Source organism: Mesoplodon mirus, assembly GCF_964341445.2.
Source record: "Mesoplodon mirus genome assembly, chromosome: 11".
Taxonomy (NCBI): Eukaryota; Metazoa; Chordata; class Mammalia; order Artiodactyla; family Ziphiidae; genus Mesoplodon; species Mesoplodon mirus.
Genome location: NC_138987.1, coordinates 24,467,471 through 24,494,306, shown reverse-complemented (window position 1 = coordinate 24,494,306; position 26,836 = coordinate 24,467,471). Strand labels below are relative to the sequence as shown.

The following is a 26,836-nucleotide window of genomic DNA, read 5'->3' as shown; positions in this document are numbered from 1 at the left end:
CATGTTCTTGGATTGGAAGAATCAATATTGTGAAAAAGACTGTACTACCCAAAGCAATCTACAGATTCAATGGAATCCCTATCAAATTACCAATGGCATTTTTTATGGAACTAAAACAAAAAATCTTAAACTTTGTATGGAGACACAAAAGATCCCAAATAGCCAAAGCAGTCTTGAAGGAAAAAAACGGAGCTGGAGGAATCAGACTCCCTGACTTCAGACTTTACTACAAAGCTACAGTAATCAAGACAATATGGTACTGGCACAAAAACAGAAACACAGATCGATGTAACAAGATAGAAAGCCCAGAGATAAACCCACGCACCTATGGTCAACTAATATATGACAAAGGAGGCAAGGATATACAATAGACAAAAGACAGTCTCTTCAATAAGTGGTGCTGGGAAAACTGGACAGCTGCATGTAAAAGAATGAAATTAGAACACTCCCTAACACCATACACAATAATAAACTCAATATGGATTAGAGACCTAAATGTAAGACTGGACATTGTAAAACTCTTAGAGGAAAACATAGGAAGAACACTCTATGACATAAATCACAGCAAGATCTTTTTTGATCCACCTCCTAGAGTAATGGAAATAAAAAGAAAAATAAACAAATGGGACCTAATGAAACTTCAAAGCTTTTGCACAGCAAAGGAAACCATAAATAAGATGAAAAGACAACCCTCAGGGCTTCCCTGGTGGCGCAGTGGTTGACAGTCCGCCTGCCGATGCAGGGGACACGGGTTCATGCCCTGGTCCGGGAAGATCCCACATACCACGGAGCGGCTAGGCCCGTGAGCCATGGCCGCTGAGCCTGCGCGTCTGGAGCCTGTGCTCCACAATGGGAGAGGCCACAACAGTGAGAGGCCCGCGTACCGCATAAAAAAAAAAAAAAAAGAAAAGACAACCCTCAGAATGGGAGAAAATATTTGCAAACGAGGCAACTGACAAAGGATTAATCTCCAAAATATATAAACAGCTCATGCAGCTCAATATTAAAAAAACAAACAACCCAGTTCAAAAATGGGTAGAAGACCTAAATAGACATTTCTCCAAAGAAGACATGCAGATGGCCAAGAAACACATGAAAAGCTGCTCAACATCACTAATTATTAGAGAAATGCAAATCAAACTGCAGTGAGGTATCACTTCACACCAGTAATAATGGGCATCATCAGAAAATCTACAAACAATAAATGCTGTTGAGGGTGTGGAGAAAAGGGTACCCTCTTGCACTGTTGGTGGGAATGTAAATTGATACAGCCACTATGGAGAACAGTATGGAGGTTCCTTAAAAAGCTAAAAATAGAACTACCATACCACCCAGCAATCCCACTACTGGCCATATACCCAGCGAAAACCATAATTCAAAAAGACACATACACCCCAATGTTCAATGCAGCACTATTTACAATAGCCAGGTCATGGAAGCAACCTAAATGCCCATTGACAGACGAATGGATAAAGGAGATGTGGTACATATATACAATGGAATATTACTCAGCCATAAAAAGGAATGAAATTGGGTCATTTGTAGAGATATGGAGAGATCTAGAGACTGTCATACAGAGTGAAGTAAGTCAGAAAGAGAAGAACAAATATCGTATATTAACGCATATATGTGGAACCTAGAAAAATGGTACAGATGAACCGGTTTGCAGGGCAGAAGTTGAGACAGAGATGTAGAGAACAAACGTATGGACACCAAGGGGGGAAAGCCGTGGGGATGGTGGGGGTGTGATGAATTGGGCGATTGGGAATGACATGTATAAACGATGTGTATAAAATTGATGACTAATTAAAAAAAAGAGCAAATTTAAACATAACTTACAATTATCATTTAAAATATTCTTCTGGAATTAAATTTTCAGATAGCTGATTTTTTTTAAATATTAAATTTTTGAATGTGTAAAATATGTTTAACTTTATGGAATACCCATTCCATTATTTTATTTAATCTCCCCATTATCCCTCTGAGGGCAAACAGTTGAGTTTGCAGAAGGAAATTGAAAATAGAGGTTTTTAGTGGCAAGGATTATCCAATTAAAGGGAAACATTTTCTTCCAACTATTCTGCATAGAATCTTGCTAAAGTGCCTTAACTATGTGCACTTTCTTTTCCTATTAGAGAAGTACTGTTAGTCAGCAGCACACGGTAAATGGCAAAAAGTAGATGCTTAAATTTTTTTTTTTTTTTTTTTTTTTTTGCGGTAGGCGGGCCTCTCACTGTTGTGGCCTCTCCCCTTGCAGAGCACAGGCTCCGGACGCGCAGGCTCAGCGGCCATGGCTCACGGGCCCAGCCGCTCTGCGGCATGTGGGATCTTCCCAGACCGGGGCACGAACCCGTGTCCCCTGCATCGGCAGGCGGACTCTCAACCACTGCGCCACCAGGGAAGCCCGATGCTTAAATATTTGATGAGTGAATTAGAGACAACACAGGCTTAATGTAGAAAATAAAGATGTTTTTAAAAACAAACAAAAATCTGAGGTTATTTCCTTTGAATATTTTTCTCTGCACATAGATTTTCACTTTTTATGTTTTAGCCCAAACATTATCTCATGAACATTTTCTTATGCTATTACATATTCTTTAAAAATATGATTTAATGCCTTATCATATTTCTTTCTAAATTTAATTTTATTTACTTTTGTATAGAGCAGGTTCTTATTGCCCTACCATATTTCAACCAGAGGGATCTATTAATGTGTATTTATCCATGTTCCAAATATTGAAAGTTTAGATCAGGAGGAAAAATACTCATGTATTTATAAACATGGACTTTGGAGTCTGAGACAGGCTTAATCACAACTTAGTAGACAAATTACTTTATCTCTTTGGGACTCAATCTCTTCAACTCTAAATAGGTAATAAGTTCACCAACTTAATACAGCTGCAAGAAGTAAATAATTCTAATCATACATGTAAAGTGTTTAGCATAGTCCCTTTAGTCGAAATACAGGCATCTTAATCAATATCTCTGATTATCCCATTATTTATTCATACTCTAGGACACATAATATGAAATATTTAGTCTCTTGGTATATTGCAAAATTGTTTACCAGAAAAGTTATTTCAAATTATACTCTGACCAGCAGCAAATAAGAGTGTCCATATCACAAATCTGTAACACCTTTTGAAAAAATTCTATTAATTTGGATTGTAAGAGTAGTATTTTAATTAGCATTTTCTCTACTAGAATGTGCCATAAGAGGAATTCTTTTGTTTTGCATCGCAAGCTCCTAAATAAATGCTCAATAAATATCTGAATAAATATCTGAATCTGTGATTACTACAGATGTTTAACACTTTTTATGTCTGAGAATTATCCATTTTATAATCTTTGACAACATGTAATTCTCCAATGATTATCTATTTGTGACACTGACCATCTGTATTCTGAAAATTATCTAACCATTTTATACTGGGGTAGTGTTTTTCTTATGGATTGATAAGAGCTCTTAATATATTAAAGAAAACAACCCTGTGTCATATTTCTTTCAGGTTTATTTCTCAGGATTGTTTACTTTAGTTTTGCTTACAAAGGCTTTTGATGTACATAAGGTTTAAAATTTTTACATAGTTAAAAAACAAAAGCTGGCAAAATCTATCCTGTCCTTAAGTCAGTTGTTTTCAGACTAAACAGAGACAAAAGCGGGGCTAAGGTGCTGGTAATATTCTGCTTGAACTGTGTTCTGGTTACATGAGTGTATTCACTTTTTGAAAATTCACTGAGTTGTACACTCACGGTCTTAAACTTCTTTTTATATATGTTTTACTTCAATAAAAAGTTTATTTTAAAAAGAAGTGGGCTTCCCTGGTGGCACAGTGGTTGAGAGTCCTCCTGCCGATGCAGGGGACACGGGTCCGTGCCCCAGTCCGGAAGATCCCACATGCCGTGGAGCGGCTGGGCCCATGAGCCATGGCCGCTGAGCCTGAGCGTCTGGAGCCTGTGCTCCGCAATGGGAGAGGCCACAACAGTGAGAGGCCCGCGTACCGAGAAAAAAAAAAAAAAAAAAAAGAAGAAGTTGTAAGAAAATACACCCTTTGTTACTTTTTCCACTGTTTTTTAAAAAATAAATTTATTTATTTATTTATTTATTTATTTGTGGCTGCGTTGGGTCTTTGTTGCTGAGTGTGGGCTTTCTGTAGTTGTGGCAAGCGGGGGCTACCCTTCATTGCAGTGCGTGGGCTTCTCATTGCAGTGGTTTCTCTTGTTGCACAGCATGGGCTCTAGGAATGCGGGGTTCAATAGTTGTGGCACGTGAGCTCAGTAGTTGTGGCTTGCGGGCTCTAGAGCGCAGGCTCAGTAGTTGTGCACGGGCTTAGTTGCTCTGCGGCATGTGGGATCTTCCCAGACCACGGCTCGAACCTGTGTCCCCTGACTTGGCAGGCAGATTCTTAACCACTGCACCACCAGGGAAGCCCTCTTCCACTGTTTTTATGCTTAGCAACTCAGTTAAATATTTCTTGTGGTTTTATTTTTATATTTAAGTCTTACAACCATCTGAATTTCAGTGCATGAGGCAAAGTAAAATCTTAATTTTTCTCCAAACAGGCAACTTTACCTGTATCCTTTCTTGAACAGTTACTCCCCTCCTCATTGGTTTCTGATGCTTTGTTTAATATGTAATTACTTTTTTTTTTACATATAATGTTTGATTTAGGATTAACAATTCAGTGTCACTGATCTGTCAGCTAATTCTTCTTTTTTAAAAAAATATTTATTTATTTATTTAATTTGGTTGCGCTGGGTCTTAGTTGCAGCACGTGGGATCCTAAGTTGCGGCATGCAAACTCTTAGTTGTGGCATGCATGTGGGACCTCATTCCCTGACCAGGGATCGAACCCAGGCCCCCTTCATTGGGAGCACAGAGTCTTAACCACTGCACCACTGGGAAGTCCCTGTCAGTTAATTCTTATACAAGTGTCATCTTAATTTAATTATTAGTTTTAAATTTTTTATCATCTACTAGAGAAGTCTCTTTTCATTATCATTCTTTTTCATCAGTTGTTCCTGCAAGCTTCTTCTCCTCAAGTTGGACTTTAACAGCCTTGCTTTTAAAAATATATGAATTTTTTTTCATTCAGTGTTTCATTCAGAAGGACTAAGTATATAGGCTTTGGACTCAAACTGCCTGGGTTTTGGTTAATGTCCTCATCTGTATCAGCCTTCCCTTACCTTTCTAATTTGCTGTTTCTGGGAAAGGGAATTAAACATATAAACTTTTTGAAGCTGAGCCTAATTCTGTTTGGTTTCATAATGACTAACATTCACATAATCATAATATTGTAAATACTATTTATAAGTTTTCTATTTTTAAAATTAATCTATAATCAAGGCAAGAAGACTTAACTATAGTAAAGAGCATTATGTAAATATTATAAATTCCAGTAATTAAGAAGAAATGGTATAGCAATGAAAAAAGTCAATCTCTAAAGGTTACATACTATATGATTCTGTTTCTCTAACATTCTTGAAATAATAGAACTATAGAAATGGAAAGCAGATTAGCGATTGCCAAGGTACTGGGACAGGGTAGGGGAGCAAATATAAAGGGGGAGCACATAGAAGTTCCTTTGTAATGGTGGAACAGTTCTGTATCTTGACTGTGACGGTGTTTATGAGTCTATACATGGGATAAAAATCACACAGAACTACAGGCAGACAAGTGCACATAAAAAATAGTGAAAACTGAATATAATCTGTGGTCTGGTTAACAGTATTGCACCAACGTCAATTTTATCATTTTTATGTTCTACTAGTTATATAAAATGTCACTAAGGATACACAGGGCTCTGTGTACTATCTTGCAACTTCTTGTGTCTGTATTTCAAAATAAAAAGTTTTTTTTTTTTTAATGTGCTAGAGATGGGTAAGACAGCTCTAAGGGGATTGGGCTTCTTTTGGGGGTAATGAAATGTTCTAAAATTGACTGTGGTGATGGATGCATATGCTAAAAACCATTGAACTGTACACTTTAAATGGGTGAATTGTATGTTATGAGAATTATATCTCAATAAAGCTGTTTAAAAAAGTAATGATACATCTGAGAGAAAGAAAAGGAGGGAAGAAAGTTAGAAGGAAATGTAGATGCACTTATTTTCATATATAACACAGAGGGAAGCCAAGAGATACTGACAGTATCATACCGGTCAAAGTTAATGTAGCAAAAACTGAGATTTAAGAATTCTACTTACGTTTTTAAACACAATAAAACTAAAAATAATATCATTAACAAAATTTAGGAGGCAGGAGAAGAGTTGGCACGTGATTAAGTACACTAATTCTTCATCTTTTAATAGTGGACAGTCAACTAATATTGGCTAATCCAGAAACATATCAATATATTATTAAGGCTTATAGAGATTAAAAAAGAATAAAAGATAATAAAGTTGAAATATTATGCTGTGTATGGAGTAAAACTGACAAGAGAAATGGAAAGGGAAGGCAGAGATTTATTTTCTTTTTGGATCCTTATTTCCTTATACGCATTTTAAAATTTGTTTTACGAGGTACATATACATTTGTAATTTAAAAATATTATTAATGTATTAAGCTCTCTAGAATTTGGAAATGTCTTTTTGGTGGACACTACCATTTCATATGTTAGAAAGCTTTTCAACTTGAACATCATTAGTATTTATATATGTGATATAGTCTTCTAAGCAATAATATAGAATTGCCACCTGAACTTAGAACTAAAGGTAAGGAATAATTTTAAATTACTTTAAAAAGTTCACCCCCAGCATCCCATCCTCCCAAAGAATCAAAGCTAAATATTACCTGTAAGATATAATCTCTTTTAGATGATTGGTTAGGAGTTTTCCTCCCACATTTATCCTAAAAAGGGAGAATTCAAATTTGGTTCAGTTTATTACACATTTCATTCAGTTTTATTCTAAGAAATAAGATGAAAATTGAATGCAACTCACCGAATAATTGCTTCTTTTTTCTTTTTACTTCTACAATAAGGAACTATATGTGTAAAGGAATATCCACTATCTACAATGATACAACATAATTCGGAAGGATTATCTCGGAAATACCTATGTGCACTGAGAGCCCCAGCTATTTAAAAAAAAAGATAAAGAAAAAATAAACACACTGAATAAGAGTATAATTAATTTAAAGCAATAAATAAAGGTAGCAAACTAAAACAAGCAGAAAGACAAAAACTTTATTTATAGGAAAAATGTTAATTTAAAATAACATTCCTAATTCTGTCACAAGCTCTTTATAATGCGTAAACTTTAAAACATGATATTTTTGTGGAAAATGATAAAAAATCTGTGATCAACTTTTAAAGGTAAATATTCACTTCACAGTTTATAATAATTATTTTAATAGATTAATTTTACTGAGCACTTATGACATGCTGGGCACTATTCTAAACTCCATGAGTGTGTGTGGGGTTTTTTTTTGTTGTTTTTTTTTTTGCTGTATGCAGGCCTCTCACTGTTGTGGCCTCTCCCATTGCGGAGCATAGCCTCGGATGCGCAGGCTCAGCGGCCATGGCTCACGGGCCCAGCCGCTCCGCGGCATGTGGGATCTTCCTGGACTGGGGCACAAACCCACGTCCCCTGCATCGGCAGGTGGACTCTCAACCACTGCGCCACCAGGGAAGCCCGAGTGTGTGTGTTTTAATCCTCACAACAATCCCATTTCACAGATGAAGTGAAGCACAGAGAAGTTAAATAATGTGCCCAAGGTCACATGATTAGAAAGTAACAGAGCTAGGATTCAAACATAGACAGTGTGACTCCAGAGCAGGGTTTCTCAACTTTGGAACTCCTAACATTTTGGGCCAGATAACTCCTTGTTGTTGGGGGTTTCACTGTGCATTGTAAGACGTTTAGCAGCATCTGTGTCCTCTACACATTAGATGCCAGTAGCACCCTCCCAGTTGTGACAATGAAAAATGTCTCCAGACTTTGTCAAATGTCCCCAGGAGCAAAAATCACCCTTGGTTGAGAACACTGTTTTAGAGATTATGCTCCTAACCATTACAGTATACTGTTGCTTATACAGACTTAAATTCTACAAGCTAAATATGTGAATACTTTCTTTGTACAGTCATGTAATGTGATTCTAGCCTTTAATAAACCTACTTCTAGATAATATTTACAGATTATTTTCCCTCATATTGGCAGCCTGAGCATTAACATTATTTCAAACAATAATAATAACAATAGCAAACACATCAGTAACAGAAAAGACAACTAACTCAGAAACAATAATCTTTCAGAGATTAGAAATATGTGGCTAGTAACTTCATTAGGGAGAAACATCATAATCAGTAAAAAGATAAAGTGAGAGAAGTCTGACTAGATAATCTCTAAGGGTCTATCTAGTTTTTAAATTCCAGGTTTTATTTCCTTCAAATCAAAAAGAATGTCATCCAATATTCTTGGACCTTAAGTATTTGTTTACTCTATTCATATTCATATTCACATAACTCAATTTCAATAAAAACTTTAACTCACCATTTACTCTTAATACTGCTTGAAACTGGTATTCTTCAAATAAGATTTCATTCATTGATTCTTGAATTGAAGTGAAGTTAAAATATGGTTCTGTGATAATAATATTAGTGTCTAAAAAATCAACCTATGTGAGGAAAAAAATTCCCAAAGTTTTGTAACTTTGTAGTCATAATTATAAGTGCTTGTTTTACATATATAAACACATTTATTTAATCCTCACAATAACCCTAGGAGACACGTCTTACTATTATTCCCTTTTAAAAGGTGAGCAAACTGAGGCACAAAAGAGTTGAATGAGTTACGAAGGTCCATATAACTAGTTAGTGACATACCTAGGATTTGAACTTGGGAAGTCTGGTTACAGAATACATGCACTTTAACTATTATATAATTTTAACTCTCTTAATGGTAGCATTGATAAAATGGTACTGTCAACTTGTTTAAAGATAATTATGCAAAAGTAATAAATGATACAACTACAGGCACTGGGACTGTTATTTTGTTTTCAAAAGTTAAAAGGTGAGAAGCTTTAGAATATTTAACATTTACATAATTCTCTCCCACACACTCTTAAGAAGCATTAAAATTTGAACATTTTCTCAGTATACCTAAAGTCACACTAAAGATATTAAAAGCACAAAATTTTAACATTGTATCATTCACACATTCAGATATATCAGAAAAAATATTTTATTGTGAAAAAATTAGACAGTGAATTGGTCTAAGAATAGCAGAAATCTGAAGTAAAAATTTTAATCTTAAGTTTCATACAGACTATCTCTTCTCAACTTCAAATTCCACTTCACAATGGAAATTCCATTCACTTGCACTTATTTGAAAATCAAAGTTAAGCACAGTAGATTAAGTGACTTAAATATATATAAGAAACATATTCAAAAATTTATAAATCTTAAGATATAAGTACAGATTTAAATTTTTCATTTGAATAAGACATGGAAATGGAAATTTGAATACATACTCCAATTTGTTACCTGATACATTTCTTTTCCAAAAAGGTAATCCCAGACTTGTCTTTGAACATCCCAATTCACCAAGTAGCCCTAAAAAATTTGTTTTATGAATTTAATTATCAAAAATATTTGAACAATTTTTTAAAAATCAGATTAATATATTCTAAATCACTGATTCTTATCTCTTTATGGTCACATTCACCAGTCTAATGCTGTTTGAATTTCAAACCTATTATATTGGTATGTTTTTCTCCTTTTAGAAATTCAAAATATTACAAATTAACAATAACCAAAATATCAAGGGTTCAAAAGACACACCAATATGTAGAGATGCCTCTCTATACTCTTTTTCTTTAGTGTGTTCGTTTCATTTAGCTTTAACATAAACAAGTAAAATTCAGTACCCACAATCAGTAACTAAATCATGGTCATTTATTTTTATTTTTATTTATTGAAGTATAGTTGATTTTTTTTCATTGAAGTATAATTAATCCTGGTCATTATTTATTTATTTATTTATTTATTTTTTGCGGTACGCGGGCCTCTCACTGTTGTGGCCTCTCCCGTTGCAGAGCACAGGCTCCGGACGCGCAGGCTCAGCGGCCACGGCTCACGGGCCCAGCCGCTCCGCGGCATGTGGGATCTTCCCGGACCGGGGCACGAACCCATGTCCCCTGCATCGGCAAGTGTACTCTCAACCACTGCGCCACCAGGGAAGCCCCATGGTCATTTTTTTTAACACGACAATTTAAATTTAACTTTTGGTTTTAATAAGATCTTAATTAAAATTTAAATAACTTTTTCTCAGAGATTCAAAAATATTTTCATACATACAAAATCTTAAATATACATTCCAAATTATCCTTCAATTTAGGTCTTTAATGCTAGAAATGACATACAGTTGAATTACCTTTTGAAAAGGAAGAATATAAAAGAGTCCAGAAGGATCCTTTATTTCATCTATCTGGTTAGCAGTAAAAGTTTTAAGACGTGCCGTTTTTGACCTGAACTGACAGTTAGGAATAACTCTATAAACAAAGAAATAAATAATGTAATTATTCCCTAAATACTTAGTTCCTAAAAATACAAAAAATACCTAACCACCACCCTTGATGTCAAAAAATATCCAAAACCAGTGTTTCTCATTCTGTCTTCAAAAAATTTTTACATGCCTTTTTTTTTTTTTTTTTAAAGGTTCTAGTGTATACCATTTCTGTACTGGACCCATTATCTTTCTCAAATAATCTTCAGGACACCCTTACGGGTGGGTATTGGTTCTGCCACTGCACAGAGGTGAAGAGGGGCTGAGGTAAAGTTCCTGGAAAATTCTTAATACCATTCTGGTAAGAAAAAAAAAATTTGCAAGTTCAAAATTCTGACCATAAAATTAAGTTTCCATGGAGTCAAAGATTTTCAATCAGCAAGATGCTATAAGGTACAGATGTAGGAAGCAGTTTTAAATATGGTTGCTGCGCACCATGAGTTTACAATCTGGTTAGGAAGACAAACTAGAACCATTATCCATCATACATGTGTACACATGTATGTGTGTGTATGCGCGTGTGTGTGCATATATATGCACACACGTACAGAGAAAGGGATAGAGAGAAAGTGAAGGGGAGCATAATTTGTCACCCCAAAATATTCCACTTTGGTATAAGGATTATTTCCCGCGAAAGATGATTAAAATCCTTGCATTAATTGGGATAATACTGTAAAAATGTTTTATACCTGATTATTTCACTTACTATGCTGTCATTTTCTCTATGTTTAAATAGTCTTCAAGGACATAATTTTAAACAATATGTTTTTTAATTATTTTATTATTTATTTATTTTTTTTTTTGGTTGCATTAAGTCTTCATTGCTGCACACAGGCTTTCTCTAGTTGTGGTGATTGGGGGCTACTCTCTTCGTTGTGGAGCACAGGCTCTAGGCGTGCGGGTTTCAGTAGTTGTGGCACGCAGGCTCAGTAGTTGTAGTTCACCGGCTTAGTTGCTCCGCAGCATGTGGGATCTTCTCAGACCAGGTCTCAAACCTGTGTCCCCTGCATTGGCAGGCGGATTCTTAACCACTGCGCCACCGTGAAGCCCAAGGACATAATTTTAAAACCTGCCTTGTAGTCAATCTTGGCTGTATTACAATTTTAGTCAATTTACTGTTCTTGATTATTTAGCTTGCTTCTCCCCCCACCTTTGTGTCACCATACACAATGTCTATACATGATATAGAGTATTCCGCACCTACTCTTATCAAGACTTCTAAATTATTCCTTAAGTAACTGATAACAGAACTGCTGTCAAAGGATGAGAACAATGATACATATTGCCAAAATAAGACTGTAACAATATACATTCCTACGCAGTTTGTCCTCTAAAAAAAAGAAAAAGGAAAGGAGGGAGGAAGGGAAAAAGTCCCCTGTGAATACTCTAGAGCAAAAACGTGTCTTTTAATTTGCTTAGTCTCTACTCAAACATAGTTTATGAAAGCCAGTGTAGTATTTGTTTGAGTCTGATCAACCAAGTCAGCCAATGAGCACTTAGAAGGGCTAAAGTACAAAGCCTTCAAAGTCTACAGCCACTGAAACAGTGGTTTTTACACTTTTGGGGGCCATGGAACCCTTTAAGGATCTGATGAAAGCTATGATCGCGTTCCCCCAAAAATGCATATATACACAAACGTTGCCCACGATTCCTGAGGGTTCATGAACTTTGTGTACGGACCCTTCTTTCGGGAACCGCTTCCTTAGAAGCCTATTTTCCTGAACTATTTCCTGTTACGAAACGAAACACGTCCCACTTCCGGGGCCACGTAGCCCAAAGTTAGTAACAAAGTCCCACTTCAAAGCATTCAAACTACCCAATTCCAACCAGAGCATCCCTCTGCCTCAGGGCCGCGCGGGGGCGTTTACAGTTTACAGACGTCCCAAGATGAAGCTTAACATACGTAACTACTAGGCATATATGCTTTGTCCCTCGGAGGAAGCGAACACTTACGAGACATTTTCATGGCTGTAACCGATTTTGGCGTTGTAGGCTCCGTTATCCAGCACTAAGGTCGTCATTTTAGCACTAACCGCAGTTGCTTCCTTTTCCCGACCCCTCTGCTCACGCTTTTTCCGGCACTCTATGGTTGCACCCACGGAGCGTAAGGGCGCTTCCGGTCTCCCTTAGCAACTGAGGACGCCGGAAGCCAGAGATTGCACTGCAGCCCAGCCTGCCAGCAAGAGTCGTAACGTGCTTTCTATCTCAACCCGTTTACGTCTTGGCCAGATCCAATAAGAGAGAAAACGCTGTTTTTTTTCGCCCAATGTGTGATTGTTCTTTACTTTTGCAGATTGAGTCGTTCTTGGGAGTTTCTTCTAACCCCTATAACGAACCATCTTTGTGGGGGGTTGGGGGGGGAAGGTTGGTGTGTGTTCGAATAATATTGTTCAGACAGTGACATCTTTTGAAGAATAAATTGCAAAGCCATACGCAGCACGGAATTGGATATGAAGACTCTTCAGCTTCATTGCCCGCCACTGCCCTTCTGACTGTTGGATCCAACCACCCTGTTACAAACACGGAACACGTCAACACGTCAACCGCCTCGCTTTTTTAACTCACAGTCTTCCCTGTCTGCTTGTTCTTCTGGACGGAGTTTTGTGTCTTATTTATCTCAAAAAGCTTCTAGACTTCTGACACACTCCTCCTTTCCCCTTCCTGAAATTAGGTGTTCCTCCTATGTGTTCCCCTAATGTCTTGGGCTCACTTGTCTATATCGTAATGGTTAAGAGAACGAATTTTAGGTTGGAATCCGGACTCTGCCACAAAATGGCTGTGTAACCTTGGGCGATAAAATAAGGGTTAATACTTATACAGGGCTTAATGCGTGTGGTTAAATTGTTCTAAGAGCTTTATGTATATTTACTAATTTAATCTTTACAATTTATGAAGTAGGTCCTATTATTGAAGTCAAAGATAGTAGTTAAGAGTGCAGTCTCTGCATTCAAACTCCTGGGTCAAATCCTGGCTCTGCCACTACATGTTTTGGACAGATTAGTTAACCTCTCTACACCTTAGCTTCCTCATCTGTAAAATGGAATAAAATAATAATCCCCCCTTGCAGAATTGTTTTATGAAGAGTAAATGATAAAAGTCAAGTACCTGTTAGTAATTATCATCATCATCATCCTTTTATCATGTGTTCATTCTGTTACCTTTGCCATGGCAAACTCCTTTAAGTCAGGCACTCTATTGGTGTCTATATTCCTTTGTATCAAAAAGTCATTGATGGGCCTCCCTGGTGGCGCAGTGGTTGGGAGTCCGCCTGCCGATGCAGGGGATACGGGTTCGTGCCCCGGTCTGGGAGGATCCCATATGCCGCGGAGCGGCTGGGCCCGTGAGCCATGGCCGCTGAGCCTGTGCGTCCGGAGCCTGTGCTCCGCAACGGGAGAGGCCACAACAGTGAGAGGCCCGCGTACAGCAAAAAAAAAAAAAAAAAAAAAAAAAAAAAAAGTCATTGAAAGTCCAAAGTTAGTTATGTCCAATTTTAGTCATTCTATTTTCTCTAACAATATTAAATTGATAGGATCCCCCATGTAAAAAATATTTTATCAGTCTTACATCACAGAGTAACCATCATTTCTATTCACCTCTCATCTTTTAAAATAGGCTCTTTCAAAAAGCTTCCCTTTTTGCTTTCCTTCATATTTACCTGATCCTGGATCAAGATCATTTTTATTCTTGGCTTCAGCTATCACTGAATACCAATAAATCCTAAAGAAGAATTTCTACCCCCAACTGCAACCTGAATGTTTCTATCCAGGGGTCCTGAGATAACCTTAAAGGTAACAAATCCAAAACAATTTTATCTCCAAAACTGCTTGTTTCACCTATATTACTTGTCTCAATTAGTGGTGTGCCCCAATATCTACCCAGTGCCCCAAACTAAAAACCTCAGTAAACTTCAACTCCAATCCTTGTATTAATCTCTGGAATTTGTCCTTGACCCTTTTTTGTTTGTTTACCTTTACTGATATTGCCTTATCTCTCACCAAAAATAGTAATGCTGCCGCCTTCTCAAGGCTCCTGTCTCCATTCTCTTCTCATGATCTGTCCTCTGTACTGCCAGTATGGTTATCAGAATATTTTTCTAAATCAGAAATCTGATCATCTTCCCCAAATTCAGTCACCATAGAAGTCTCCCAAGACTTGACACTGCCTATGAAATAATGGCCATACATTTGCAATCTCATCCCCCTTCAACCCATCCTACACTGTGCTGGTAAATGTTTAACAACTGGATCTCCAAGAAAAATGTCCTGATTTGTAGTGTTTACCATTTTCTGTGGTGAAAATACTGTCACAATGGCTGATTCCAAGCTTTCCTGAACTCACCAAACCCCAGAACACAGAGTTGGGAAGAAATGTGCACAACTGGTTCTCATGAGCCAGTATAAGCCAGTTTCAGCACAAACTGTTCAGTAAAAGCCCTGATTCTATTCACCTTCACACCATGCACTTTCCCCTCCCAGGTTTTAGTACAAAGAATCTCAAGCATGTAACTATTACTTTTCAAATACATGTATATTTTGAGAATGTGTAATTTTAAAAGTTAAAAATATCACTCTGATATAAATACATAATGAACATGTGCAACAGATTTAAGTCACATTAATGAGTGAACTAACTTTATACCCTATCTTGTTGGTTCTTGCCAATATGAGTTAACAAATCTTTGATGCACGTTCATTATATATTTGTATGGCAGTCACGTTTTTAACTTATTGAAAATCATACTTTGAGAATTAAATAGCAAATAACAGAAGTGTAAATTTAAACCACAGTTGTGTCTGGCATTCTCTAAGTACTTAAACTTCATTAGCTTAATCCTCACAACAACCACATAGCTAAAAATCCACAGAGCAAAGTTTCAAATCCAAGTCTGACTTCAGGGCCAGTCCTTTTAACTTTAAACTGACATTCTCACCTTTGAAATAGTATCTCCACTGTAAATCCATCTCTGGCTAAACAAGATAGAATGACTCCATCCCTTATGTTTTCATAGCACTTTGCTTCTATTTTCAATTATGCTAAGGATAATAATAGCATTATGAAGAGCTTGACATATGCTAGGCACTTTTTCCAACACTATATATGCATAATCTCATTTAATCCTCACAAAATTGTTAGGTACTATTATCTCCACTAGATGAGGTAACTGTGGCTGAGAGTGAAATAACTTGCCCAAGTTTACACAGCTACAAAATGGTCGAGCAAGGCTTTGAACAAGAGTCTAATGATAGAGCTCAAGGTCCTAGCACTAGGAATTTACCTTCCCTCTGAGGCTGTTAACTCTTTGATGGCAGGAACAGGTTTTGTTTGTTTAGGCTACCTAGTTACTTGAATAGTGCCTAATTTATAGTACATTATAAATGTTAAGTGAGTAAACAGTCAATCCACATATATCTCCTTTCCCTTGCTTGAAAAGGGTCAGGTGTTGGACTATATGTGTAAACTATCGCCTGGCCATCCCCATAGACACCCACAGCATTTTCTGATACATCCCTCAGAGGTAGTGTTATTCTCCCCTCCCCCACTTTTAGATGTCACTGGGTGGTCATTTTCACCTCTGTAAAATGTTGGTTTGGGGCTGGGTGGGGTGAAGGTGAAGAGCTGTAATAGTTCTCCCTGCTATTTCAACAATTTCCTTCCTTTACATAGAAATTTTTAAGTGAAATTTTACATCCTTATTTCTTTAGATACAACAACCTAGTGAGTTGGGTAAGGCTGATATTATTAATCTATTGTATAGAAGATTAAACTGAAGCTAAAAGTAAGTAAATTATTTTCTCCAGCTTAACACAGCTAGAAAATACTAGAGCCAGGACTTAAATTTAGGCCTTCTAATTCCCAGGTCCTGGGTTCTATTAAGACACATTATCAACTTTTACTTCTCTTAGAATTTCTAGAGGAAACATCAAATTATAGCATTTAGCCGGGGGAAAAGCAGAATATCTAAGCAAATGATAAGACACTGAGGCGAGGATATGAAGAAAGCTGAGTAGGTAAAGAAAGCAAAGCAATTAGAGCCGTTTGTGGAGCAAATTCTGACAGGGAAATGAAAAAGAGAAGATGTGTATGAAGAACTCAGTGATGGAGACGGGAACATGACTAGAGCGTGGGGACAGATGTCTAAAACCCAAGAAGCTTCTGGGGTTGGGAGTCAAATCACCCAACAGCGTCAGGGTAGCAGACGACCAGCGCACTAGTCCCAGCGAGGGAGGCGGGGCAGCAAGAGCCCGTCAGGAGCCTGCGTTGCCCCGCCCCGCCCCGAGCCCGCCCCGAGCCCGCCCCGCTCCGAGCCCGCCCCGCTCCGGCCCTCCCCCAGATCTCTTAGGTGATGCTGCAGCCAAGATGGCGCCGGCGGCGGCCGCGGCTGCCTGAGCGGAATGCTCCCGGTCCCTGGCGGCAGCGGTGGCGGCTGTGGCCTCGGCCGGGGCCTCAGGTCTGTCCCGGGCGTGAGTGCTCACGCGCCTCTCCTCCGGCCGGGTTAACCCAGACAAAGAGGAGACGGCCACGAAGAGAGGAGGCATTGAGGAACGGAGAGAGAGCGCGGCGCCCCCCGCTTCGGCACCATGGCTGGGCTCATCAAGAAACAGATCTTGAAGCATCTCTCCAGGTCAGTCAGAGCCTCGGGCGTGGGCGCCAGTCCGCTTCCGCCCTAGTCGGTTATCAGAGGCAACCTGCGGCTTCGGGGGCGGCGGGGACTGGCAGCCGAGCGGGAGGCGACCCTCGGGCTCCCCGCTCCAGTCCGGGCAGAGGTCGCTGCCCCGGACCTCCCGTCGCCTGTGGCGTCCAAGACTGGCCTCACGAGTCAGTCCCCTGACGTGTTCGCCACCGGACGGGTTCGTCCCTGGATGGGTTCGCCTCTGGATGGGTTCGCCCCTAGACGGGTTCCCTCTCCCGGCTGGCTCGCGGAGGAGCGTGTTGGGCTGCCGGGGGAGGCTGCGGACTGGGATCGTTGCCGACACGGCGTCTGGGGGCGTTTGGAGGACCCCTCTCGGGCGGTCCTGTTCGGAGGCTGCAGATGGTCTGTCACCCAGGTGCCCGGTGTCTGCTCGCCTCCATTCGGAGCTGAGTGGTTCCGTTAACCGAGGGCGTCTGGCGCAGTGTGGACTGTTAGGACTGAGAATTGTTTTCTCACTGAAATGTTAACCTTGTTATTGTTCTGAATTCACCTTACCTCGCCGTTCCCAGTCTGATGCATTAGAGGGTGTGCCTGTTTGCACAGTTAGGATTTGTTTTAGGTAAATAATCAGAGTTACCAGCTTTGGCGAGTTCTTTCTGGAGTCGTTTTAGCCCCACATCATCCGTACAAAGCAGTTTTTTTGGTTTTGTTTTTTGTTTGTTTTTTGCTTTATTTTAATCTAAGACCCATAAATTCAGGGAGTCAACATCTGTGGTAATAAACCCAAGACTTGTCATTCTTTCCATTTCGTAACGCGGTTTTAGTCAGAATCATGACTCAGTAAAGCTGGCAGTTTGTTACTGCCCCTGACTTCTCCATATTTGTCTCAAGACACAGGCTAAATGTAGGATCTTCTTTGCAAGTTGTTAACAGCGAATTCAAAGTGCTTAGTTATGGCCCTTTTCTCTGTTGTTTGTCTGTAAGTTAATGATTAATTTTAACTGATTTTAGGAAAACACTTGGGTGTGATGATATACTTTCGTAGTACAGACAATTCTTGATTTTCCAAATTGTTGTATACCACAGGTTATATAGGGAACCTATATATAGGTTATATATATTAGGGAACAAAATCATTATTTCTGTGATTCAGCAAATATTTTTCTCACTTATAACATTGAATAAGATATTTTTTTTAAAGTAACAAATTATAGCAGCATTTATGAATCTACATTTCTTAACATTATCACTAATTGGAAAGCTTCTTTTAAAATTGTCCGTATAGTCCAATAATGAATTATCTCACTTTGGAAGATTTTATCTTTATTATTATTTTTTATGATTTAAATAAGATCTGACTTATCAGATGTCCTCCAGCCTTTGTCATACACAGTTCCCACAAGAAAATTCAGACCTATAGAAAATGATTTGAATTTCTATTTTCTCACTCTCCCTAGGATGATAGTACTTAGCTAGTTCCATTCTAGATGCATAGGAGAAAAGTTTGTTCAGTCATTGAGTGCCTTAGGGCATTAGAGTTTAATTCTCTTGTAGAACTCCAGTTTGGAAGGACTCTTAAAAATTAGTTGTAAAGGTAATGGTTAACTTCACAAAACAGACACATTCAGAATTGAGCCTTGAGGATTACTTTTTTGTTTGTTTGTTTTATTTTTTTAAAATCTTTATTGGAATATAATTGCTTTACAATGGTGTGTTGGTTTCTGCTGTATAACAAAGTGAATCAGCTATACGTATACCTATATCCCCATATCCCCTCCCTCTTGCATCTCCCTCCCACCCTCCCTATCCCACCCCTCTAGGTGGTCACAAAGCACTCAGCTGGTCTCCCTGTGCTATGCGGCTGCTTCCCACTAGCTATCTGTTTTACATTTGGTAGTGTATATATGTCAGTGCTACTCTCGAGGATTACTTTTTAATCTGTATGATTTTCAATAGCTGTGTTGTAAATAACAATGATTTTTTTGAGATGAGTTTTTGAAGCACTTGAGTTTTCAGTTATTTCACATTTAAGTCAGATGAACTGAAGAGCATCAAATTCATATTCTTGGTTAAAATATTAATCTTACTGCTGTTGCTGTCATTTGTCATCTCCTAAGAAAAATACAGTTATTTATAAACATAAAGGATGACAGTAGAAGAAGCGAGGTGGATGTTGTGATAAATTATAGTTACTCAAACAGGAATGAACTTTTGAAATTACCTGGGTCAAGCTTAATTTTACAGGTTATTCAGTAATGAAGATGTCACTATACTGATCTAATCATCTGGAACACAGTTTGATAGGAAATACTTAGAACATATTACCTTCCAATACCTTTCTTATGGCTAGTGAATGGAACTCATGGCACCTTCTTTTTTTTTTTTTTTTTTTTTTTGCGGTACGCGGGCCTCTCACTGTTGTGGCCTCTCTGGTTGCGGAGCACAGGCTCCAGACGCGCAGGCTCAGCGGCCATGGTTCACGGGCCCAGCCGCTCCGCGGCATGTGGGATCTTCCCGAACCGGGGCACGAACCTGTGTCCCCTGCATCGGCAGGCGGACTCTCAACCACTGCGCCACCAGGGAAGCCCTGTTGTTTTTTGGAGTCTAGAATAATGTAGGCACTCAACGACTATTTTTTGAATGAATGCATGAATGACAACAATGAACTGCCTCTCCCTCACATTGCTGTTTTTTTTTAACTAAGGCAAGACTATAAGCCACCAATATTATTGCAGATATTTGGCATGACCTATTTTCCTGTGGTTTTAGGGAATAATGGGCAATTGAATCATTGAATAAATGTGGTGCCGGTGTCCTGGAAAGGAAGGACTAGGAAAATGACCCTTTATATAAGGGGTCTTCCAGTAAGGAAGACTATCTAGGAAGCAACGGGAGAAAGAGAGTGCTTACTGTGAGCCTTGAGATTGAAGTATGGTGAAATTGTAAGGTTAAAACCAGGTTTACTTAGATATAGGGGCTTAAGAAACTGGTGTATTGGAAAAGTATGAAAGGGGAATTATTCTTAAGAGATTAACAAATGCTTTAAGCAAATGCTGAACTATTTGAGAAGTGTAAATCTATATACTTGTTCCCTGCCTAATTGTTTAGTTTGTATTCCAAGCATCTCCTTCATTGTTAATGAAAACAGTACTGAAGAGGGAGAGTTAGTGTGTGTGTGTGTGTTGGATGTGGGGGTTGGAGTAGTTGCATTTTAAGAGAAGTGAAACAGGAAAAGCCTTTGAAGGAGAATTTACCCTGATCTTTCATACTATCACCAGCATAAAATATGTTTTGGAGGCTTCTCTAGGAGAGTATTTTTTTCAGAAGGAAATGGAAACTTCTAAAGAAAAGTTAGAACAAGTGTAAGAAAAGAAATAAGAGCAGGAGCTACCTTTCAGCTCAAGGCCTCATTACCTGTTACTGTGGTATGTGTACATGCGTGCTCCAGCAAAGGCAGAGGGGGGGATTAGAAGCTCGAAGATGGGGTATATTTAAGCCAGGACCTGAAAAGGGGTGGGGAAGATTTAGATACAAATGCTCCCCACTACTCCTTTGGCTCAAGGCATATTATGCTGGGCACAAGGTTTACTGGGGGGTTGGCAGGACAGACATACACCACACCTGGGTACAGTCTTTGTATAGTTTTAAGTAGTAATTATCAAATATGGGTGTTTTTACCCCTCAGGGGACATTTGGCAATGACTGGAGACATTTCTGATTCTCACAACTTGGCAGGGGTGGGGGTGGGGCGGTGACTAGTGGGTAGAGGCCAGGGACACTGCTAAACATCCTACAGTACACAGCCCAGTCCCCCACAGAAAGAATTATTTGGCCTATGTGTCAATAGTTTTGAGGTTGAGAAACTGGTTTAAAGTATACACATGTATGTCAGATTATTAAACTAGGGTACTATGCCAGTTAAGATTATATTGTCTGCAGACAACAAAAACCTGTTCTGTTTAACTTAGGCTGAAAAAGGAAATGTAACAGAAAGCTCTTCGGGTGGGTCACAGAATCTGGAACTAGACAACTCCTAGGGCCTAATTGGAAGCGTTCTTGAACCTCAGCACTATTGACATTTGGACAAGACAATTCTTTGTTGTAAAGGGCTGCTCTGTGCATTGTAGGATGTTTAGCAGCATCTCTGGTCTCTACCCACTAGATGCCAATAGCACTCCCACAGTCTTGACAATGAAACAATGTCTCCAGACGTTGCCAGATGTCCCCCTGGAAGGCAAAATTGCTCCTGATTGAGAACCACTGCTTTAGGGTGCCGTCCCATCTCTCATAACTCCCAATCTGATCTCCTGTCAAGTTTCAGATTCCTGGGAGAGAGAATCTGTTTGGCCCAGTTCTGTTTATCCATGGATCAATTAGCAATGGCAAAGGGTTATAGAGCAAAAATATGGTCATGGGGAGAACTATTTTGAGTCAGGCTTTGCTGCTCCATTTGGTGTCTTTAATAGGCACTGAACTTAATTAGATTTCAGAGGGCCTCATTTGCTATGTTAAGGAAATTGAAATTGAACTTCATCCCAGGAGGTGACTGCTAATAAAGAGTTCCTGACAAAAGAGGGACATGATCACTAAAGGTGCATGGTTATCAGTTTGGTTTGGAGTCCAGGGTTCAGGAGCAGTTGTCTGGGGTGGAAACATAGAGTCTCTAGAGGGGCTCTGATTAACTTAAGTAGAAAAGTAATGTAGAAGGATATCAGTATACCACAGAGGTTATGGGAAGGTTAGAGAAACAGACTTGCGAAGGGCTTGGATACAGGTCAGCTCCAAGGATCTAGGTAAGAGAAACTACTTGACAGTCTCAACAAGACTTGCTCCCTAAACAAAGGGGAAGGAACAAGTAGAAAGGGAGGGTGGCCTGAGAAGATTGTTAAATATTTGGAATATTTGTTAAGGAGATTAGGAAGGGTTGAGGGCTTGCATGATCTTGTGACTGAATGGCAAAGTGAAGCAAGGTTCGAGTGCCTCACAGTGTATTGATGGGATGGCTTAGGCTGTATAAGGATAGAAGGGGGGTGGGGCAGCCGATGATAGCCTGGGGAGAAAAGGAAAAAAACCCTCAAAAGATTGGAAATTTTATCTACTAGAAGAGCAGTTGAGAAGAACAAATGAGAAAACTGGAAGGATTAGATGTTTTGTCTGAAAGTGTCATATATGTTAAAGCTTAAGATTTTAGAGTAAGCCTAGTTTAGGGCAAGGTATCAGAAAAGGCCATGGAAGTGCATCGCTGAAGAGAAGTTAAGGTGCATGTAATTGGAGATGAATACTACTGGGTCTATAATTGTTCTTGTATCGGACATTCTTAAAAAGGAATACAACATAGATTATTTAGACTGTTGGAAATTACTTTCTCAGGACTTCCCTGGTGGCGCAGTGGTTAAGAATCCGCTTGCCAATGCAGGGGACACAGGTCCGATCCCGGTCCGGGGAGATGCCACATGCCGCGGAGCAACTAAGCCGGTGCGCCACAACTACTGAGACGGTGCCCTAGAGCCAGTGAGCCACAGCTACTGAGCCCACGTGCTGCAAGTACTGAAGCCCACGCACCTAGAGCCCGTGCTCCTCAACAAGAGAGGCTACCCCAATGAGAAGCCTGCACACCGCAATGAAGAGTAGCCCCTGCTCGCCACAACTAGAGAAAGCCCGTGCGCAGCAACAAAGACCCACTGCAGCCAAAAATAAATAAAATAAATAAATAAATAAATATTTTAAAAATAAAAAGCTTTAAAAAAAGAAATTATTTTCTCAAATTATAATTTCATATAATTATTGACAGGCTAATTATTTACATTTTTCACTTTTAAAGTTCAATAAATAATTTTTGAGAGTTTATATGTACCAGGTTATTGAGAACTGGGCATTAGAGATACATGGTCTCAGCTCTTGGAAAATTTCAGTGATTCCTCTTCTGGCATAAGAAGCATGAATAGGATCACTAAATGTAACCTATTTCTAGAACTGTACTGCCATATCAAATTTGTGAGATTTGGTTTACTTGGATGAGGCAACTGGGAGAAGAGTGAGTTAAATATTACCTTTTAGGATTATAAATAAATTTACTTTTATAAGTTTGGGGATTTTTTGAAGTAGTGTTTAGTTACTTAAATTGTATTGTTTTAAAAATAATCTCCAATAATGCTGATTTACTCCAGTAATGCTATATATACTAGTTGTTTATTTAGCAAATATTTACTGAGTGCTACTTCGTACCAGGTACTGGTCCATAGTGCTGGGCAAAAATCCCTGCCCTCAATGGAGTTTACATTTTAATCAGAGAAGACTGAGAGTAATTAAATGAATAAGTGAAGTACATTATATCAATTTGTGGTAAGTGCTGTTGAAAAAAATAACACAGAAAGGGGATAGGAAGTGCAAGGAGGCGGGGACAGAGTTTGCGATTTTAAATCTAGTGGTGGAGAAGGCTTAATTGAGAAGATGTTACTTGAGAAGAGACCTGAAAGTGGGGGTGGGAACAAGTGCAAAGATCCAGAAGTGGAAGCTTACCTGTCATTTTTTGGCAAATATATCGAGGCCACCAATATAGGTGAAGTGAGGTGAGGAGTGAGGTGAGTAGAGGAAGACGAGATCAAAGAGAAAACAAGGGCCAGATCTTGTGGGACCTTGTAATGACTTTGGCTTTTACCCTGAGTGAGATTGGAAGCCACTGGAAGGCTTTGAGCCATTGATCACTGCAGCCAAGTGGGAAATAAATAATAGGAGGGCAAGGGCAGAAGAAGGAGCCCAATGAAAAGTGATAACTATCCAGATGAGAAAAACATTGGCTTGGAGCTAGGTGGATGCGGTAGAGTTGTTGGGATACATAGATTCTAGATGTGTTTTGAAGGCAGAGCCACAGGATTTGCTGATAAGATGTGCATTGAGAAAGAGAACAGTTATGGATGACTTTGACATAAGCAACTGCCAAGATGGAGTTGCTGTTAATTAAGCTGGAGAAGATATGCAGGAGGAGCAGGCTTATGGAAGAAGATCGGGAGTTTGGCTCTGGATACATTAATTTGGATGCCTATTAAATATCTTAATGGAGGTCCCTTTTATTTGTAAGCTAATTTAGACTGCACCTCTTATAGTCGGGCAACAACAATGTCAGTGTTTTTTGTGTGTGGTTATCCTTTGGCTTATGCAATGGATAATTACAGAAAAGTGAATTGTGAGTTGAATTTTAGGGGGTGGATTTTTCTTTTTTTCTATTATGTACACTATGTGGAAGCATCTGAAATTGAGCAAGGTGCCCATTTCTTTCACATTAATTTACAACTATAACCAGATATTGATTCTTGGAAAAGTTACTTTTAGGAGATTGATTTGAAAACTTCAGGTGAAATGGAGATTGGATGCTTGGTCCATTGGATGTTGTAGTGTTATAATCCTAGAATCAGAAGGTATTTGTTCCTGTCTCCTAGAAGGAGGTTATTAAAACATTGAGGTTTTTGACTTTCCCAAGGTTTAACAGATAGTGTTGAGTGGTTAAGTCACTGATCCAGCACCCTTATAATTTGATTATTCTATACTACCTGTTCAGGCTGTTGTTCCCACCTAACAGTTTGCTTTTCTTTTAGTTTTTGGCATTTCCCTTATTACTCTTTTATGGTACTTTATCATCCTCCTGCAATATCCCTTAGGAGATTCTCTTATTACTTGGGAATACTTTGACTTTGCAGTCCTTTGAAGCTTGGGAAACATAGTCTTTTGACTCAGCAATTCTTTAAAGTTGGGGAAGGACAATTTCTCCATTTATTTCTTTTTACTTGCATAATTTTTTGCAATATCACTTTTTTGCAATATTGCACTTTGCCTTAATACTGCAGTTTCCAGTCTAAACGTTTCCTTAGTAAGTTGATCTCTTATCAGTTTATATGCTTTAAAGTCTGCATATTATGTTACTTAGGATACATAATTTAATATTTATTAAATATTGGTATTTACAAGTTGGTATTAGCTCACATTGAACGTAAGTTACAAGTGAAAGGCTTTATGACTATTTCCATGAGTAAAATATGAGCAGTTATCATATCAATACCAAGTTATTAAAACAAAATTAAGAGCTGAGCAAATTTGACTCAGGATATGGTAATTTATTGTTTGTTTGGGTTTTTTTTTCAGGCATTAGGCTTACTATTGATCTGTCTCATAATTCACTGACTTATTTTGAGACTTCTCCCAGCCAAAGAGAATGTTGTGTATAAATTTTGAATCTCTATATTAGTCTATCCTTTAAGACTTCATTTTAGCTATATGTATAATGTACTCTTTTTCTACCCCAAAATACCATTAAGAGAGGAATCTCTGGCTCCTTTTTGCCATTGCTATCATAGCATCGTGTTGTTTTCCTCTACTGTTGTCTATTTATTAAAACAAAAGCTTCATGTTTATTAGTTCCATAGACTGTCATCTCTTTAAGGGTAGAATAACCCTGATAGGCTTTGAATTCTGAGTGCAGTAACTATGCTTGTGTTATTCACCATTGTATCTTTAGCATCTGCCACAGTACTGTGGTACATAGTAGTTGTTCAGAAACATTTTTAGCTGACTGGAGAAATAGATTTATAGTACTTAGGCCTTCATAGAACACATAGGGTATAAATACATGTATTCATAAAACTGAATACATTTTTGGCAGGATTAAAAAGTTGATTCATATCCAAAAAATTTAAATTAAAACTTTTTTCTAATACTTTAGTTCTCCAATTTACTTTTGAGTATATAGATGTAGTTTATTGCTGGATCTCTTGGTTTTGTGGGTTATTTTTCATAGGTAACTTTACTCTTTAGTATTCTCTGTGAAATGAAAGGATTATAGTTTTAACTGGGCCTTTTGGCAGTTAAAATTTTGACAATTTGTATTTATAGGTTGCTTGTCTTTTAGAGTGCTTGTGCTAATTGGTTTCATTTAATGTTGAATTGTACAGTTCAGTCTTTTTGTAACTTTTGTACAATATAGCTATCTCATTTTTGTTAAATATCATTTTTAATATAAAAATTTTAAAATACTGATTTAATAGAGTAGTAGTGCTACCAGTGGTAGAGAGAATGAAGAAAATCATAAATGATAATTTATCTTAGAATTTAACCAGCATTTGCCTTTAGTTAATCCAGTGTGAAATACAATTGTATTTTCTTTAAAGTGCATCAGAGCTAAATATTTTTATCATATCATTCCTTTCCTCTTCCTTCCCTTAAACTTGCTCCCTTCTGTGTCCCCTGTGTACCCATTCCCTGCAGCGATCCCTGCTGGCTGTGGTGGAGATTGGTGTGCTGTGAATTTCATAATCACCCAAATGAGTACCAGAGGAGTCTAAGAAACCCTGGCAACTGACTACTTGCTTTCACCACGAGTAGGGACCTTTTGTCTGAATTTCCTGCCCTCAGGTAATTCTTCCATTCCCCATTTTTTTTTTCTTTCTGTAGATGCAAGCACTTACTATGCCCCACATAAAGATACTTTGAGAATATTTTCTGATTCTTCTTCTTTTCATCAGGCACCGACTTCATGGTTTTTTTTTTTAATTTCTTTTAATTTTTTTATTTTTTTTACCATGTAGCTACAGGCTCATGCAATTCTCTTAGAATGTCTTCTAGTATATAAGGTTTGGCAATGCACTTAAAACTATAACCAGTTTTTTCTGATGTTGCATGAGTGAGTTTTATTACTTACAGGCAGCTATTT

The 26,836-nt window shown here is 38.4% G+C and overlaps 2 protein-coding genes across 7 annotated transcripts in view; one reads left to right on the top strand and one right to left on the bottom strand.

The window, feature by feature from the left end:
• The window catches only part of ACTR6 (actin related protein 6), a 33,284-nt gene extending 20,692 nt beyond the window's left edge, over window positions 1-12,592 (bottom strand). For 3 of the 6 annotated variants that reach the window (XM_082634978.1, XM_082634979.1, XM_082634981.1), the window contains exons 1-6: window positions 12,459-12,592; window positions 10,374-10,491; window positions 9,485-9,553; window positions 8,493-8,616; window positions 6,942-7,077; window positions 6,793-6,849 (exon numbers count right to left, since the gene is read on the bottom strand). In XM_082634978.1, coding sequence (XP_082491104.1) covers window positions 6,793-6,849; window positions 6,942-7,077; window positions 8,493-8,616; window positions 9,485-9,553; window positions 10,374-10,491; window positions 12,459-12,526 — 572 coding nt within the window. In that variant the 5' untranslated portion in view covers window positions 12,527-12,592. Of the gene's footprint in view, window positions 1-6,792; window positions 6,850-6,941; window positions 7,078-8,492; window positions 8,617-9,471; window positions 9,556-10,373; window positions 10,492-12,458 lie in introns of those variants that run through there. The other 3 variants (XM_082634980.1, XM_082634982.1, XM_082634983.1) reach the window with 3 other exon arrangements.
• Window positions 12,593-16,990: 4,398 nt separating this feature from the next.
• The window catches only part of BLTP3B (bridge-like lipid transfer protein family member 3B), a 99,219-nt gene continuing 89,373 nt past the window's right edge, over window positions 16,991-26,836 (top strand). Inside the window, 1 exon segment of the mRNA XM_082634591.1 lies at window positions 16,991-17,127. Coding sequence (XP_082490717.1) covers window positions 17,084-17,127 — 44 coding nt within the window. The 5' untranslated portion in view covers window positions 16,991-17,083.